We start from the raw sequence: 14,231 nt of genomic DNA, 5'->3' as shown, positions 1-14,231 counted from the left end.
TTATTAACCAACTAAGTACATTATTGCCAAAAATTACTATTTATTAAAAATTACATATTTTCTGTAATGGCCCTGTTTTTTTCTATAATGGCCCTATTTTTCTGTAATGGCCCTGTTTTTTCTGTAATGGCCCTGTTTTTCTGTAATGGCCCTGTATTTATGCCCAGTTTGTCTGTATTAAGCCCAGTTAGGGACTGGGTTTTTAAAAAAGTTAATAAAATTGAGTTGTAAAGAGTATAATACCTTTTTGTATTTTGTGTAATTTAGTAACCAGCAACAAACATTAAAGAGTTATAAAGAACCATATAAAGGGATCACTGTTCGTCCTGTTTTTCAACACATAACTTCTTTCAACTTTATATCTTGGATATTTGGTATATTTAAAGCTTTATCATGGTGAAGTACAAATTATCATTTTAAAACTAAACTGTCATTAAAAGAGTAAGAGGATACATCAAGTTGGTAGCAACACATATACTTTTGTTCAGTTGGTAAATAAATTTATTAAGAAATGGCTCAATATCTTTAATTGTTTTTCCATAGGCGATAATGGTAACGTTTTTTCCTGTAGCTCAGTCCATATCGCAAACTTGGATATGTATGATAGCTCGTTTCGAAGCTGTGACATTTTCACATATGTGGTTAAATTTTCGGGGTACGAAGTGAGATTACTTTTTCCGTAAATTAGCAAACCCCGAACATCCTTTTGTGATGCGGCTCCTTGTGGTAAAATATCCCCTTTTTAACACAATAAGTTCTTTGAAAATTTAATACTTTGAACACATTCAATAGCTCCATAGTTTTTACACATTTATTCTATGTGCCTCTTCTTTCTTAATCACCACAAATAATTAAGTTCAGTCATTTTTTAAAAATAGAAACATGTCCAATATCACTACACAGAGATTTTTTCTTTACACGTGACTTTTGAGTTCCTCATTTCAAGGCGCATTAGGGATGTTGTCCCATATTGCAATCCATAGTTCTGATTCTTCCAAATATTTTTATGTGATCTTCATCGGTATGACATTCTGAATAAATCTGTGTATTTTTGTCCATTTCTGAAAAAAAATAAAGTTGTTTCAGCACTATTATAAGGCAATGACACTTTTATCACTATATTTATTTATTTTGAATACAATGTGTATGCATAATTAATTTCTTACAGTATACCTTCACTAGTCAAAAGAAGGACAAAACATCTGAATGTAACCTTAAATTACAACACACAGACCCTGTTAAAGCATTCAATAAAATTTTCTGGTGCCTAAAAGTGCATTTTGACAGAGAAATTATGCAAAAATGAAGATTTCATAAAAAAAAAAACCAAAATACTTAATTATTCTAGCCAGTGGAAACCTGGTATTTTATACTGTAGAAACCACTATAAACTACTGTAAAAGTCATTTGAATCATATAATTAGAGTGCAATGAAGTGCAAATTTTCAAAACTTGTTCTTTCACATAATTGTATTTGAGAAAAAATGTTTTTTACATGTATTTCAGTGAAAATCTTTTATCAGTGAGATATCGGCATGAGGTTTTAAAGGAAACGTTGTGACATCACACGTAGTATGGCGTCATTAAATAACGACATATCAAAATAATGCTAATTATAGTTTGCAGTGTTACATGAGGAACAGTTGCCGCAAGGTTTAACTTAAAATATGGAGTCGAAAAGATCAGTAACCAAGCATTTTCATTTAATGCCAAGACCATAGCAACAGTTTTCATATCAGTATATTTTTAACATACCGACTGTAATTTGAATTGCATAAATACCATAAATAAACAATTTAGAGCTTGCCAAATAAAACAAAATGCTTACCAGTTATTCAGGACCTTTTAAAACCTCTAGTTTGTCATCTCAGGTTAAAAAGTAATGATATGTCTGGAACTGAAATAAGACAAAAAAAATACTCAGGCTGTGTTATTCATGTTATTATTTGGTTTAAATACATAAATATTATTGAGAGAGCAAAAATCAAATTCTTGAACGTTTTATCGCAAAGAAAGAAAAATGCTTCTCCCTTGTGGCTTATCAACCTTCATTTAAATCTTTTATATTAGAAGCAACGAGTGGTAGCTAACTAGCTTAATAGTTGAAAAGGTGCAGCAATATTGTTTTCGAAAGGTTTGTTGACCCTCCCCCTTTTTCACTGAGAAAAGACAATAGCTTGTGATTTGCTAGTGTGCATTACAAATAATAATTCATGATTTCTTTAATACATGTACATGTTTGTCTGTTTATTAACTGCATATGATATCTACTGACTAACCATGGGTCACATTATTGGATAAAAGCACATGATGATGATGTATTTCACTTTACTCGTATGGAGTGTGTTATCTCCCTTGATTATCAGTTATTCCTGTAAACCGGAGTGATAATTACATAACAAAGACTGTATTGTGTCATGTTTACTTACAGATAAAACTATTATGTTAGTTCATGCCTTTTTCAATTCATAAACAAATTCCTTTCGGATCTCTCGGGGGTGTAAACAAAGTTAGAATTGTGCCTAAAAAAAGTGTTCAGCCCCGTGCCTGCAATGCTTTCTAAAAGCGAAAAATTCATTGAGTATCTGCTGGTATTTATCTATAATGGTTATCTGAAATCATCTGGGATATCTAGGTATAAATAAAAAAATACTTACCATCATTTTCACAATTTTCCCGGGTGTACAAGGTGAAATCATCCATAGATCACTCTGGAAACTTCTGATTTATCTTTTTGTAAATTGCAATCCATAGTTCTGATTCTTCCAAATATTTTTATGTGATCTTCATCGGTATGACATTCTGAATAAATCTGTGTATTTTTGTCCATTTCTGAAAAAAAATAAAGTTGTTTCAGCACTATAAGGCAATGACACTTTTATCACTATATTTATTTATTTTGAATACAATGTGTATGCATAATTAATTTCTTACAGTATACCTTCACTAGTCAAAAGAAGGACAAAACATCTGAATGTAACCTTAAATTACAACACACAGACCCTGTTAAAGCATTCAATAAAATTTTCTGGTGCCTAAAAGTGCATTTTGACAGAGAAATTATGCAAAAATGAAGATTTCATAAAAAAAAACACCAAAATACTTAATTATTCTAGCCAGTGGAAACCTGGTATTTTATACTGTAGAAACCACTATAAACTACTGTAAAAGTCATTTGAATCATATAATTAGAGTGCAATGAAGTGCAAATTTTCAAAACTTGTTCTTTCACATAATTGTATTTGAGAAAAAATGTTTTTTACATGTATTTCAGTGAAAATCTTTTATCAGTGAGATATCGGCATGAGGTTTTAAAGGAAACGTTGTGACATCACACGTAGTATGGCGTCATTAAATAACGACATATCAAAATAATGCTAATTATAGTTTGCAGTGTTACATGAGGAACAGTTGCCGCAAGGTTTAACTTAAAATATGGAGTCGAAAAGATCAGTAACCAAGCATTTTCATTTAATGCCAAGACCATAGCAACAGTTTTCATATCAGTATATTTTTAACATACCGACTGTAATTTGAATTGCATAAATACCATAAATAAACAATTTAGAGCTTGCCAAATAAAACAAAATGCTTACCAGTTATTCAGGACCTTTTAAAACCTCTAGTTTGTCATCTCAGGTTAAAAAGTAATGATATGTCTGGAACTGAAATAAGACAAAAAAAAATACTCAGGCTGTGTTATTCATGTTATTATTTGGTTTAAATACATAAATATTATTGAGAGAGCAAAAATCAAATTCTTGAACGTTTTATCGCAAAGAAAGAAAAATGCTTCTCCCTTGTGGCTTATCAACCTTCATTTAAATCTTTTATATTAGAAGCAACGAGTGGTAGCTAACTAGCTTAATAGTTGAAAAGGTGCAGCAATATTGTTTTCGAAAGGTTTGTTGACCCTCCCCCTTTTTCACTGAGAAAAGACAATAGCTTGTGATTTGCTAGTGTGCATTACAAATAATAATTCATGATTTCTTTAATACATGTACATGTTTGTCTGTTTATTAACTGCATATGATATCTACTGACTAACCATGGGTCACATTATTGGATAAAAGCACATGATGATGATGTATTTCACTTTACTCGTATGGAGTGTGTTATCTCCCTTGATTATCAGTTATTCCTGTAAACCGGAGTGATAATTACATAACAAAGACTGTATTGTGTCATGTTTACTTACAGATAAAACTATTATGTTAGTTCATGCCTTTTTCAATTCATAAACAAATTCCTTTCGGATCTCTCGGGGGTGTAAACAAAGTTAGAATTGTGCCTAAAAAAAGTGTTCAGCCCCGTGCCTGCAATGCTTTCTAAAAGCGAAAAATTCATTGAGTATCTGCTGGTATTTATCTATAATGGTTATCTGAAATCATCTGGGATATCTAGGTATAAATAAAAAAATACTTACCATCATTTTCACAATTTTCCCGGGTGTACAAGGTGAAATCATCCATAGATCACTCTGGAAACTTCTGATTTATCTTTTTGTAAATAGGCTCAATATCTTTAATTGTTTTTCCATAGGCGATAATGGTAACGTTTTTTCCTGTAGCTCAGTCCATATCGCAAACTTGGATATGTATGATAGCTCGTTTCGAAGCTGTGACATTTTCACATATGTGGTTAAATTTTCGGGGTACGAAGTGAGATTACTTTTTCCGTAAATTAGCAAACCCCGAACATCCTTTTGTGATGCGGCTCCTTGTGGTAAAATATCCCCTTTTTAACACAATAAGTTCTTTGAAAATTTAATACTTTGAACACATTCAATAGCTCCATAGTTTTTACACATTTATTCTATGTTCCTCTACTTTCTTAATCACCACAAATAATTAAGTTCAGTCATTTTTTAAAAATAGAAACATGTCCAATATCACTACACAGAGATTTTTTCTTTACATGTGACTTTTGAGTTCCTCATTTCAAGGCGCATTAGGGATGTTGTCCCAAATGGGTGTTTTTATAATGGCCCTGTTATATGTCCTCGGTCAGTAATAATGGCCTCGGATGTCTGTAATGGCCATCGGCGTTGCCTCGGGCCATTACAGACTTCCTCAACCTTTATTACAGACCTTGGACATATAACAGGGCCATTATAAAAACACCCATTCATTAATACTATAATAATCAGGACTTGTGTTCGATGGGTGCAGTTTTTAATTATTTTGTTTATATGTCTACCGTTAGTAACAAGAGTGCAGATCATGAGATTTCATGCTTATCTTACTGACGATTAAAGATAGGTTGAAAGCATTTAAGATCAAGGTTTCATTACAAATATTATGCAACCCTTACAAAAGTAGATCCAGTAAAATATAGACAGCCGATTCCATTATGCATGTTTTATTGGATATTAATTGAATTACAATTTCAATGAATTTACCCCTCCTACTGATGGGGTCATATTCAGTTCAAAGTTCTGCCACCATGGTAATCTAAATCTTGTTCAATCCTGTATACTTAACTCTGTTTTTACAGTAATAACGATTTCTTTCTGCCTTCGCTTGATATGGGTAAATTTTTTTACATAAGGAAATGCCTGTACCAATTCAGAATTAAGACAGTTGTTTTCCATTCGTTTAATGTGTTTTAGCTTTTGATTTTGACATTTGATAAAGGACTTTCAAATTTGAATTTGAGCTCTGTATTTTTGTTATTTTACTTTTTATATTGTATATATTTTGAACAGTGTCTTTACACACCTTTTCTCCCTTTGAAAGCCTGACTTTGTCTTTATGTGAACCAACAAGAATCACTGGTGGATCGAGAATATTTGTTTCCTGTGTCTCAGTACTTTCATCTATTTTAGCAGTAAAACTTCCAGGTTTATTTTGCTGATCATCAAGTCTACAGTAGCAATGTATTGAATTCATCCACAACTGAAACATTTCTACAAAATAATGATTGCAGCATGTATATCAATGTTAATGTTTCAATCTATCTAAAATGCATCCTGTATTGGCCCCTGCATCAATTTCAATTGTTCTAAAATAAGATTAACACTTTCAAATGTGAGCTACTGCTTACTAATGATATCCTGCTATAATATAAATAAGAAGATGTGGTATGAGTACCAATGAGACAACTCTCCATCCAATTCACAATGTGTACAAGTTAAAACTAAATAGGTCAAATTTTGGCCTTCAAGATGGAGCGGAGCCTTGGCTCACACCGAACAACAAGCTATAAAGGGCCCCAAAATGACTATATAAAAATATAGTGTAAACAATTCAAACAGGAAAACCAACCTTCTAATCTATAAAAAAAAAAAAAAGGAAAAACAAGTGAAATTGTGAGCTATTGTTCACTGATGAAACCCCGCCCAAATATTTCGGTAAACAGGAAGTTGTAGAGTAATAAATCTGAAAACGCATCACACTGTAAAGCTGACTTATATAAGCCCTGAAAACAAATTTCAGAAATCCTTGTATTGTAGTTCCTGAGAAAAATGTGACGAAAATATTCAACTTGGCTTTCATGTGTAAAATGATACAAGTGTTCAGTTAACAGGAAGTTGTGGAGTGATCTATCTGAAAACGCATCACACGGAATAGCTGACTTATATAAACCCTGAAACCAAATTTCAGAAATCCTTGTAATGTAGTTCGTGAGAAAGATGCGGCGAAAATATTCATGGGACGGACGGACTGATGGACAGACAGAGGTAAAACAGTATACCTCCCCTTTTTTTTAAATGGGGGTATAACGAGAAACACTTATAAACCACACCAACAAATGACAACCGCTGAACAACTAACTTAGGACAGGTGCATAACTAGAGGCTCTAAAGAGCCTGTGTCGCTCACCTTGGTCTATGTGAATATTAAACAAAGGAAGCAGATTGAAAATTGACTACAAAGGTCAATAACTCCTACAGGGGTCAATTGACCATTTCGTTCATGTTGACTTATTTGTAGATCTTACTTTGCTGAACATTATTGCTGTTTACAGTTTACCTATATCTATAATAATATTCAATATAAAACAGCAAAATTTCCTTAAAATTACCAATTCAGGGGCCGCAACCTAAAAACAGGTTGTCCAATTCATCTGAAAATTTCAGGGCAGATAGATCTTTACCTGATTAACAATTTTACTTCATGTCAGATTTTCTCTAAATTATTTGGTTTTTGAGTTATAAGCCAAAAACTGCATTTTACCCCTATGTTCTATTTTTAGCCGTGGCGGCCATCTTGGTTTGATGGCCAGGTCACCGGACACATTTTTTAAACAAGAAACCCCAAAGATGATTGTGGCCAAGTTTGGATCAATTTGGCCCAGCAGTTTCAGAGGAGAAGATTTTTCTAAAAGATTACTAAGATTTACGAAAAATGGTTAAAAATTGACTATAAAGGGCAATAACTCCTAAAGTGGTCAACTGATCATTTTGGTAATGTTGACTTATTTGTAGATCTTACTTTGCTGAACATTATTGCTTTTTACAGTTTATCTCTATCTGAAATAATATTCAAGATAATAACCAAAAACAACAAAATTTCCTTAAAATTACCAATTCAGGGGCAGCAACCTAACAACGGAATGTCAGATTTATCTGAAAATTTCAGGGCAGATAGATCTTAACCTGATTAACAAAATTACCCCATGTCAGATTTGCCCTAAATGCTTTGGTTTTTGAGTTATAAGCCAAAAACTGCATTTTACCCCTATGTTCTATTTATAGCCATGGCGGCCATCTTGGTTAGTTGGCGGGGTCACCGGACACAATTTTTTAAACTAGATACCCCAATGATGATTGTGGCCAAGTTTGGTTAAATTTGGCCCAGTAGTTTCAGAGGAGAAGATTTTTGTAAAAGTTAACGCAGGACGACGACGGACGACGACGACGGACGACAGATGCCGGACGCCAAGTGATGAGAAAAGCTCACTTGGCCCTTCGGGCCAGGTGAGCTAAAAATGTATAAGCCACTTTTATAGTCTATCATGTGTAAATTTAAAAAGCAATAAATATGAAAAGACCTCACATATTTTAGCATGCTCATGTAAATGTTGATTGAAATTTTCACAGGGCTATCAATTGTATTTTCTGATAAATGAGACAAACCTTTCTTGCATGATCATTATATATAATTATGTGTAAGAAAACCTGTATTAAGGTATGTGTTAATTATACAGGAAGTTTAAAATCAACAAATTGGGAAATACCTCACACAAAATACCGTATAGCGGTTTATTTTTCGCAGGTGTAAAATTTTGCGATTTAGAGGCAACAAAGTATACGAAAAAAATTGGAGGCTTTTATTTTTGTGGATTCTAAAATCCCAATTAAATATTTTGGGGGATACTGAAATTGTTGCAGATAAAAAGCTGTAAAAATTGAGAAGCAAGTGTCTATATTTTATGGTTAATTTTTTTACCAGAATGACATCTTATTTATTGATTATATTCTGATACAGTTAATCAATAGAATACAGGTAACTTAGATATTTGTCACAGGTATACATACTTCTTTAAATTTTAAGGTTGATTAGTTACGAAATTGACCGGACCTTTGTACTTACTAATTAGGTTATAAAATTATCAAGAGTGACTTACAACTCTTATGTAATTTGACACTAATTAATAAGGGTAATTACCTGATAGAGTACCTTACACTCTTAATCTATTTGACACTAATTGATAAGGGTTTAGGTGTAATACCACCAAATCATGGTACGTCACGTCACATCCAGTTGCATACGAAAGTAGGTCTAAAAAAATATTCCCTTGAATTTGACCGTTGTAGGTAATTAATCCTACATTTTATTGCAGTAAAACTATTTCTGTGTCATAAACATATGTCTTGGGTATTTCAAAACACCATTATTTTTTATTTGTGATTTCTATAGAAAATTTTGTAATCTTGAGGTTACATGGTGACTAAACCTTGTACACAAATAGAATAAGGGGAGAAATTTGATTGGTTAACTTCCAATGATGGTTATTTTCTTATATGCAATGAAATGTTATGTGAAACTTTTTCTATAGAACTGGACAGGATAAAACTTTACATGCTTTACTCATGCCAAGTATTTATTTAAAACAAAGATAAATTCTGCAAAATTTTTTGAAAAGAGCAAATTTAACAAAGACTAATAGGGGAAAATCAATGGTGGTATTACACCTATACACACTTGACAGTCATTTTATAAAATACATGTATGTGCAATGTCCTTTGGCATTTATGTTGTTAAAACTAACCTATACCGCATATATTTTTGTGGAATTTATTTTCGATATTTTCATTTATCCGCAAAAATAAACACCCCTGCGAAAATAACCGGCTATATGATAGTAATTTGCCATGAAGCCTGATTACAATACCAGGAAGCTCTGACCCCCGCTCTGACTTGTATTTCCCACAAAAAAACAAACAAATGAAAATTTCATTACACATGAACAGTATGTGTAAAAATATATGACAATTCTGTTAAAGGATGTTGAAGAGCAAAGAATGTGTAATATATTACGCAAGTCTGATACAAAATGACGGGAACCTTATAAAAATTTCAAGGGACGACTAATAGAGTAACAGGGAATACACTGTATATATTCACTCTTTCTGAGTAGGGGTAAAAAGATAGATCAAGGTTCTCTTGTAGAATGCATCAGTTTCTAATTACGCCCAATAATAAAAAAAAAAATCTTTTTAATTTCTGAACAAATTGTCCCTCCAATTTTTTTTCACCGCCCCCCCCCCCCCCTTTTCTAATAAAAAAATTCTTTCCTTCAAAGTAGTGGTCATAATCACAATTCAAATTTCAAATGGAGTTTGCAACCATAAAAATCCGTTTAAATACATCATAATTCTTATAATAGAAAATGACATACATAATCATGCCTAAAATTAAATTACATGCATCAGCATATTTAAAATAGTAACTTCTAAAAATAAATTGACAGCTAATCACCTCAAACCAATACAACATTTCTTTATACATAATTTAAAAGCAGTGTAAGAGACGTAATTCAAAATGTTGTGTTTGAAAGACCTCCCTTACACTGCTTTTAAATTATGTATTGTACTTCCTAAACAGTTTGAGCCATAACCCCCCCCCCCCCCCCCCCCCCCCCCCCCCCACCAAACCCAATGCTTATTTGGGCCCTTTTTGGCCCCTAATTCCTAAACTGTTGGGACCATAACCCCCTCAAATGAAAATTTCATGGGACGACTAACAGAGCGACAGGAAATACTCCGTTTACATTCACTCTTTCTGAGTAGGGGTACAAAGATAGATCAAGGTTCTCTGGTAGAATGCAAAAGTTTCAAATTACGTCCAATAATACCTAAATGCAAAGTATCTCCAAGCATTGTTTATATTTAAAAAAAAAATTGAAATCGGTCAAGATCTTTGAAGACAGCTCAAGCAGGAAATTTTTTTCTTCATGTTTATACTTAATTTACACACGATAAGAGGCAAAATCTTAGAATATAATTGAACATAAAAGATATTTGGTGTACATGTATTAATCCATAAAGCAAATGTACAAGATAAATGAAACAACACTTTATAAATTTCTTGCATCAGAAGCACTTTTCAGGATTTATCTCCATCAGGAACACTCCAACCTAAATCAGGATCACTCCAACCTAATCAGGAACACTCCAACCTAATCAGGAACACCCCAACCTCAGGAACACTCCAACCTAATCAGGAAAACTTCAACCAGGAACACTCCAACCTAATCAGGAACACTCCAACCAGGAACACCCCAACCTAATCAGAAACACTCCAACCTAATCATTTGAGACTAAGGGATATATCTTCATCAGGAACACTCCAACCTAATCATTTGAAACTAAGGGATATATCTTCATCAGGAACACTCCAACCTAATCATTTGAAACTAAGTGATATATCTTCATCAGGAAAACTCCAACCTAATCATTTGAAACTAAGTGATATATCTTCATCAGGAACACTCCAACCTAATCATTTGAAACTAAGTGATATATCTTCATCAGGAACACTCCAACCTAATCATTTGAAACTAAGGGATATATCTTCATCAGGAACACTCCAACCTAATCATTTGAAACTAAGTGATATATCTTCATCAGGAACACTCCAACCTAATCATTTGAAACTAAGTGATATATCTTCATCAGGAACACTCCAACCTAATCATTTGAAACTAAGTGATATATCTTCATCAGGAACACTCTAACCTAATCATTTGAAACTAAGGGATATATCTTCATCAGGAACACTCCAACCTAATCATTTGAAACTAAGTGATATATCTTCATCAGGAACACTCCAACCTAATCATTTGAAACTAAGTGATATATCTTCATCAGGAACACTCCAACCTAATCATTTGAAACTAAGGGATATATCTTCATCAGGAACACTCCAACCTAATCATTTGAGACTAAGTGATATATCTTCATCAGGAACACTCCAACCTAATCATTTGAAACTAAGGGATATATCTTCATCAGGAACACTCCAACCTAATCATTTGAAACTAAGTGATATATCTTCATCAGGAACACTCCAACCTAATCATTTGAAACTAAGGGATATATCTTCATCAGGAACACTCCAACCTAATCATTTGAAACTAAGGGATATATCTTCATCAGGAACACTCCAACCTAATCATTTGAAACTAAGGGATATATCTTCATCAGGAACACTCCAACCTAATCATTTGAAACTAAGGGATATATCTTCATCAGGAACACTCCAACCTAATCATTTGAAATTTAGGGATATATCTTCATCAGGAACACTCAAACCTAATCATTTGAGACTAAGTGATATATCTTCATCAGGAACACTCCAACCTAATCATTTGAAACTAAGGGATATATCTTCATCAGGAACACTCCAACCTAATCATTTGAAACTAAGTGATATATCTTCATCAGGAACACTCCAACCTAATCATTTATCTTCATCAGGAACACTCCAACCTAATCATTTATCTTCATCAGCCTGATCAGGAACAATCCAACCTAATCATTTATCTTCATCAGGAACACTCAAACCTAATCATTTGAAACTAAGGGATATACATGAATATGTAGAAAAGGAAAATTCATCAAGAACACTCCAATCTAATCATTTGAAACTAAGGGATATACATAAATATGTAGAAAAGTTAAGAGTTGTATGACCAAAGGAATGTTACAAGAATATCAAAAATTGTGAGGCCTGTGAGCCCTTAGCAGGTCAATGGCAGAAAACAAGGATCAAATTTAAGCCCCTGGAAGCTCAGGAATTATCTAGAAAGTGCATTTCTGTCATTAAATACCCATCATTAGCGAAATATTTTGTTAATAAACACATTGAATAATTAGTTTTCATAAATGGCTAGGTGTAATATAAAAATTCGTAAAGGGTTCCTTGGAACCATGTGTCTCACCTAGGATTGCTGATGTCAGTGTAGAAGTGTAATAATGACTCTGAAGATTTAATCCATTTATCAGTCAAATACAGGATTTAAAAAAAATCTAACTTTGTTTTAAATGCTTTTTCTTGATCATAAAGATTTACTTATTTCCAAGTTTCATAACAATCTATTAAAGTTGACATATTTATCACGTAAAAAGAAATTAATCCCAAGCCGTCTGTTAATTGCCAAAAAAATAAATGGGGAATGTGTCCATGAAGAACAGTAAAAGTGACGCAACTCAAATTTGTACTTGATCTGAGTTTTGTGGTAATTAGTATTGTGCATAAGTTTCATATCATTTGGTTGAGGTTAACTCAAGTTACAGAACGGAAACGAAAAATTCAGCAATTTTTCCATTTGTAAAGGGACATAACTCTAGAACAGTAAGAGTGACCCCACTAAAAGTCACACTTGATCTGTATTTTGTGGTAATAAGCATTGTGTACCAGTTTCATAACATTTAGTTGAGGCAACTAAAGTAAGAGAACATAAACGAAAAAATATAGCAATTTTTCCATTTGTTAAGGGGCATTACTCTAGAAAGGTTATAGTGACGCTGCCAAAATTCAAACTTGACCTGTGTTTTGTGGTAATAAGCATTGTGTATAACATTTGGTTGAGGAAAACTTACTGGAAATACATGTTCACCTAACAATCATTCCATACACCAAATATAGTTGAACTATTGCTTATAGTTTCTTAGAAACGAACTTAACCAGGAAACCTTAACATTGACCAATGAAACATGAAAAAAAGGTCAAGGTCAGATCAACCATGTCAGACAGACAATTTTTTGTACACCTTACAATAAATCTGTCCATTATATATAGTTGACTTATTGCTCATTGTATCTAAGAAACAAACTTAACCATGAAAACTTAACATTGACCAATAAACCATGAAAATGAGGTCAAGGTCAGATGATACCTGCCAGACAGACATATACACCTTACAATCAGTCCATACACCAAATACAGTTGACCTATTGCTTATAGTTTAAGAAAAACAGACCAAAATATAAAATCTAACACTGAGCAATGAACCGTGAAACTGAGGTCAAGTTAAAAAAAAAAACCTGCCAGACTGACATGTAGGTCGTAAAATATTTCCACACAACAAATATAGTTGACCTATTGCATATATTATTATCTTCTGCAATGGTTTATATTTCAAGTTTTTTGTCAAACAATAAGAAATAAAAGAAACAGTACAGAAGTTTGTATCAAATACACAACAGTACACAGCTAGGTTAATACACTGAACTAAAATAAGTGTAGTATTATATAAGGATATTACGCCTGGTTTATTTATTGACCAGGCGTACTCATTTGCATATTACGCCTATTTTTTGTGAACCAGGCGTACTCATTCAAATATTACGCCTAATTCTACGCCTGTTTTACGCCTCAGTTACACTTGGTTTACGTCTGGTTTACGCCTGATTGACGCCTGGACATGCATTTTGTAAACATTGCAATGCCGCCAGGATAAAGTATGATTTTTACGCCGTAGCGTTTTGATGTAAATGTAGCTACGCACCTGCAATATATTGTATGTTTGATTTAAATGTATATGAAAGTATAAATGTTCTGTTATACAGGCTGAATCTTGAATCTTGATAGCTTAATACTGCATATCTAGCATATTTATTGATTTGACCTTGGCTGCAACACTTGTTGCTAAGTAGCCATTTTTTTAAGGATTATTGTATAGAGAAATAAAATTACAAATTAAAACAAATTTGGTGGTTTGACAAAAAAATGACCATATTGCACGTTATCCATTCAGAAGGTTTTGTCAAGTTGAACTTT

General features: G+C 32.9%; 2 protein-coding genes and 1 long non-coding RNA gene across 4 annotated transcripts in view; all 3 read right to left on the bottom strand.

Moving 5' to 3' along the window:
- LOC134702070 (uncharacterized) overlaps window positions 1-14,231 on the bottom strand; it is a 252,744-nt gene that overhangs the window by 188,540 nt on the left and 49,973 nt on the right. The gene's annotated exons all lie outside the window — the stretch shown is intronic.
- LOC134702076 (uncharacterized) overlaps window positions 1-14,231 on the bottom strand; it is a 53,305-nt gene that overhangs the window by 16,334 nt on the left and 22,740 nt on the right. The window contains exon 5 of the mRNA XM_063563169.1: window positions 5,721-5,908. Within this exon, the coding sequence (XP_063419239.1) occupies window positions 5,721-5,908 (188 nt within the window). The remainder of the gene's footprint in view (window positions 1-5,720; window positions 5,909-14,231) is intronic.
- Window positions 521-4,949, bottom strand: LOC134702077 (uncharacterized). Of its 2 annotated transcripts, none has more exons than XR_010104313.1 (5): window positions 4,199-4,949; window positions 3,597-3,665; window positions 2,658-2,832; window positions 1,829-1,897; window positions 521-1,061 (listed from the first exon to the last, which is right to left on the bottom strand). It is a non-coding gene; the product is annotated as an uncharacterized LOC134702077 (long non-coding RNA). The 2 variants fall into 2 exon arrangements; XR_010104312.1 differs by having other exon boundaries at window positions 4,427-4,946.

This window comes from Mytilus trossulus, unplaced genomic scaffold (genome assembly GCF_036588685.1).
Source record: "Mytilus trossulus isolate FHL-02 unplaced genomic scaffold, PNRI_Mtr1.1.1.hap1 h1tg000396l__unscaffolded, whole genome shotgun sequence".
Lineage (NCBI taxonomy): Eukaryota > Metazoa > Mollusca > Bivalvia > Mytilida > Mytilidae > Mytilus > Mytilus trossulus.
This window is presented reverse-complemented; position numbering and strand designations above follow the sequence as displayed.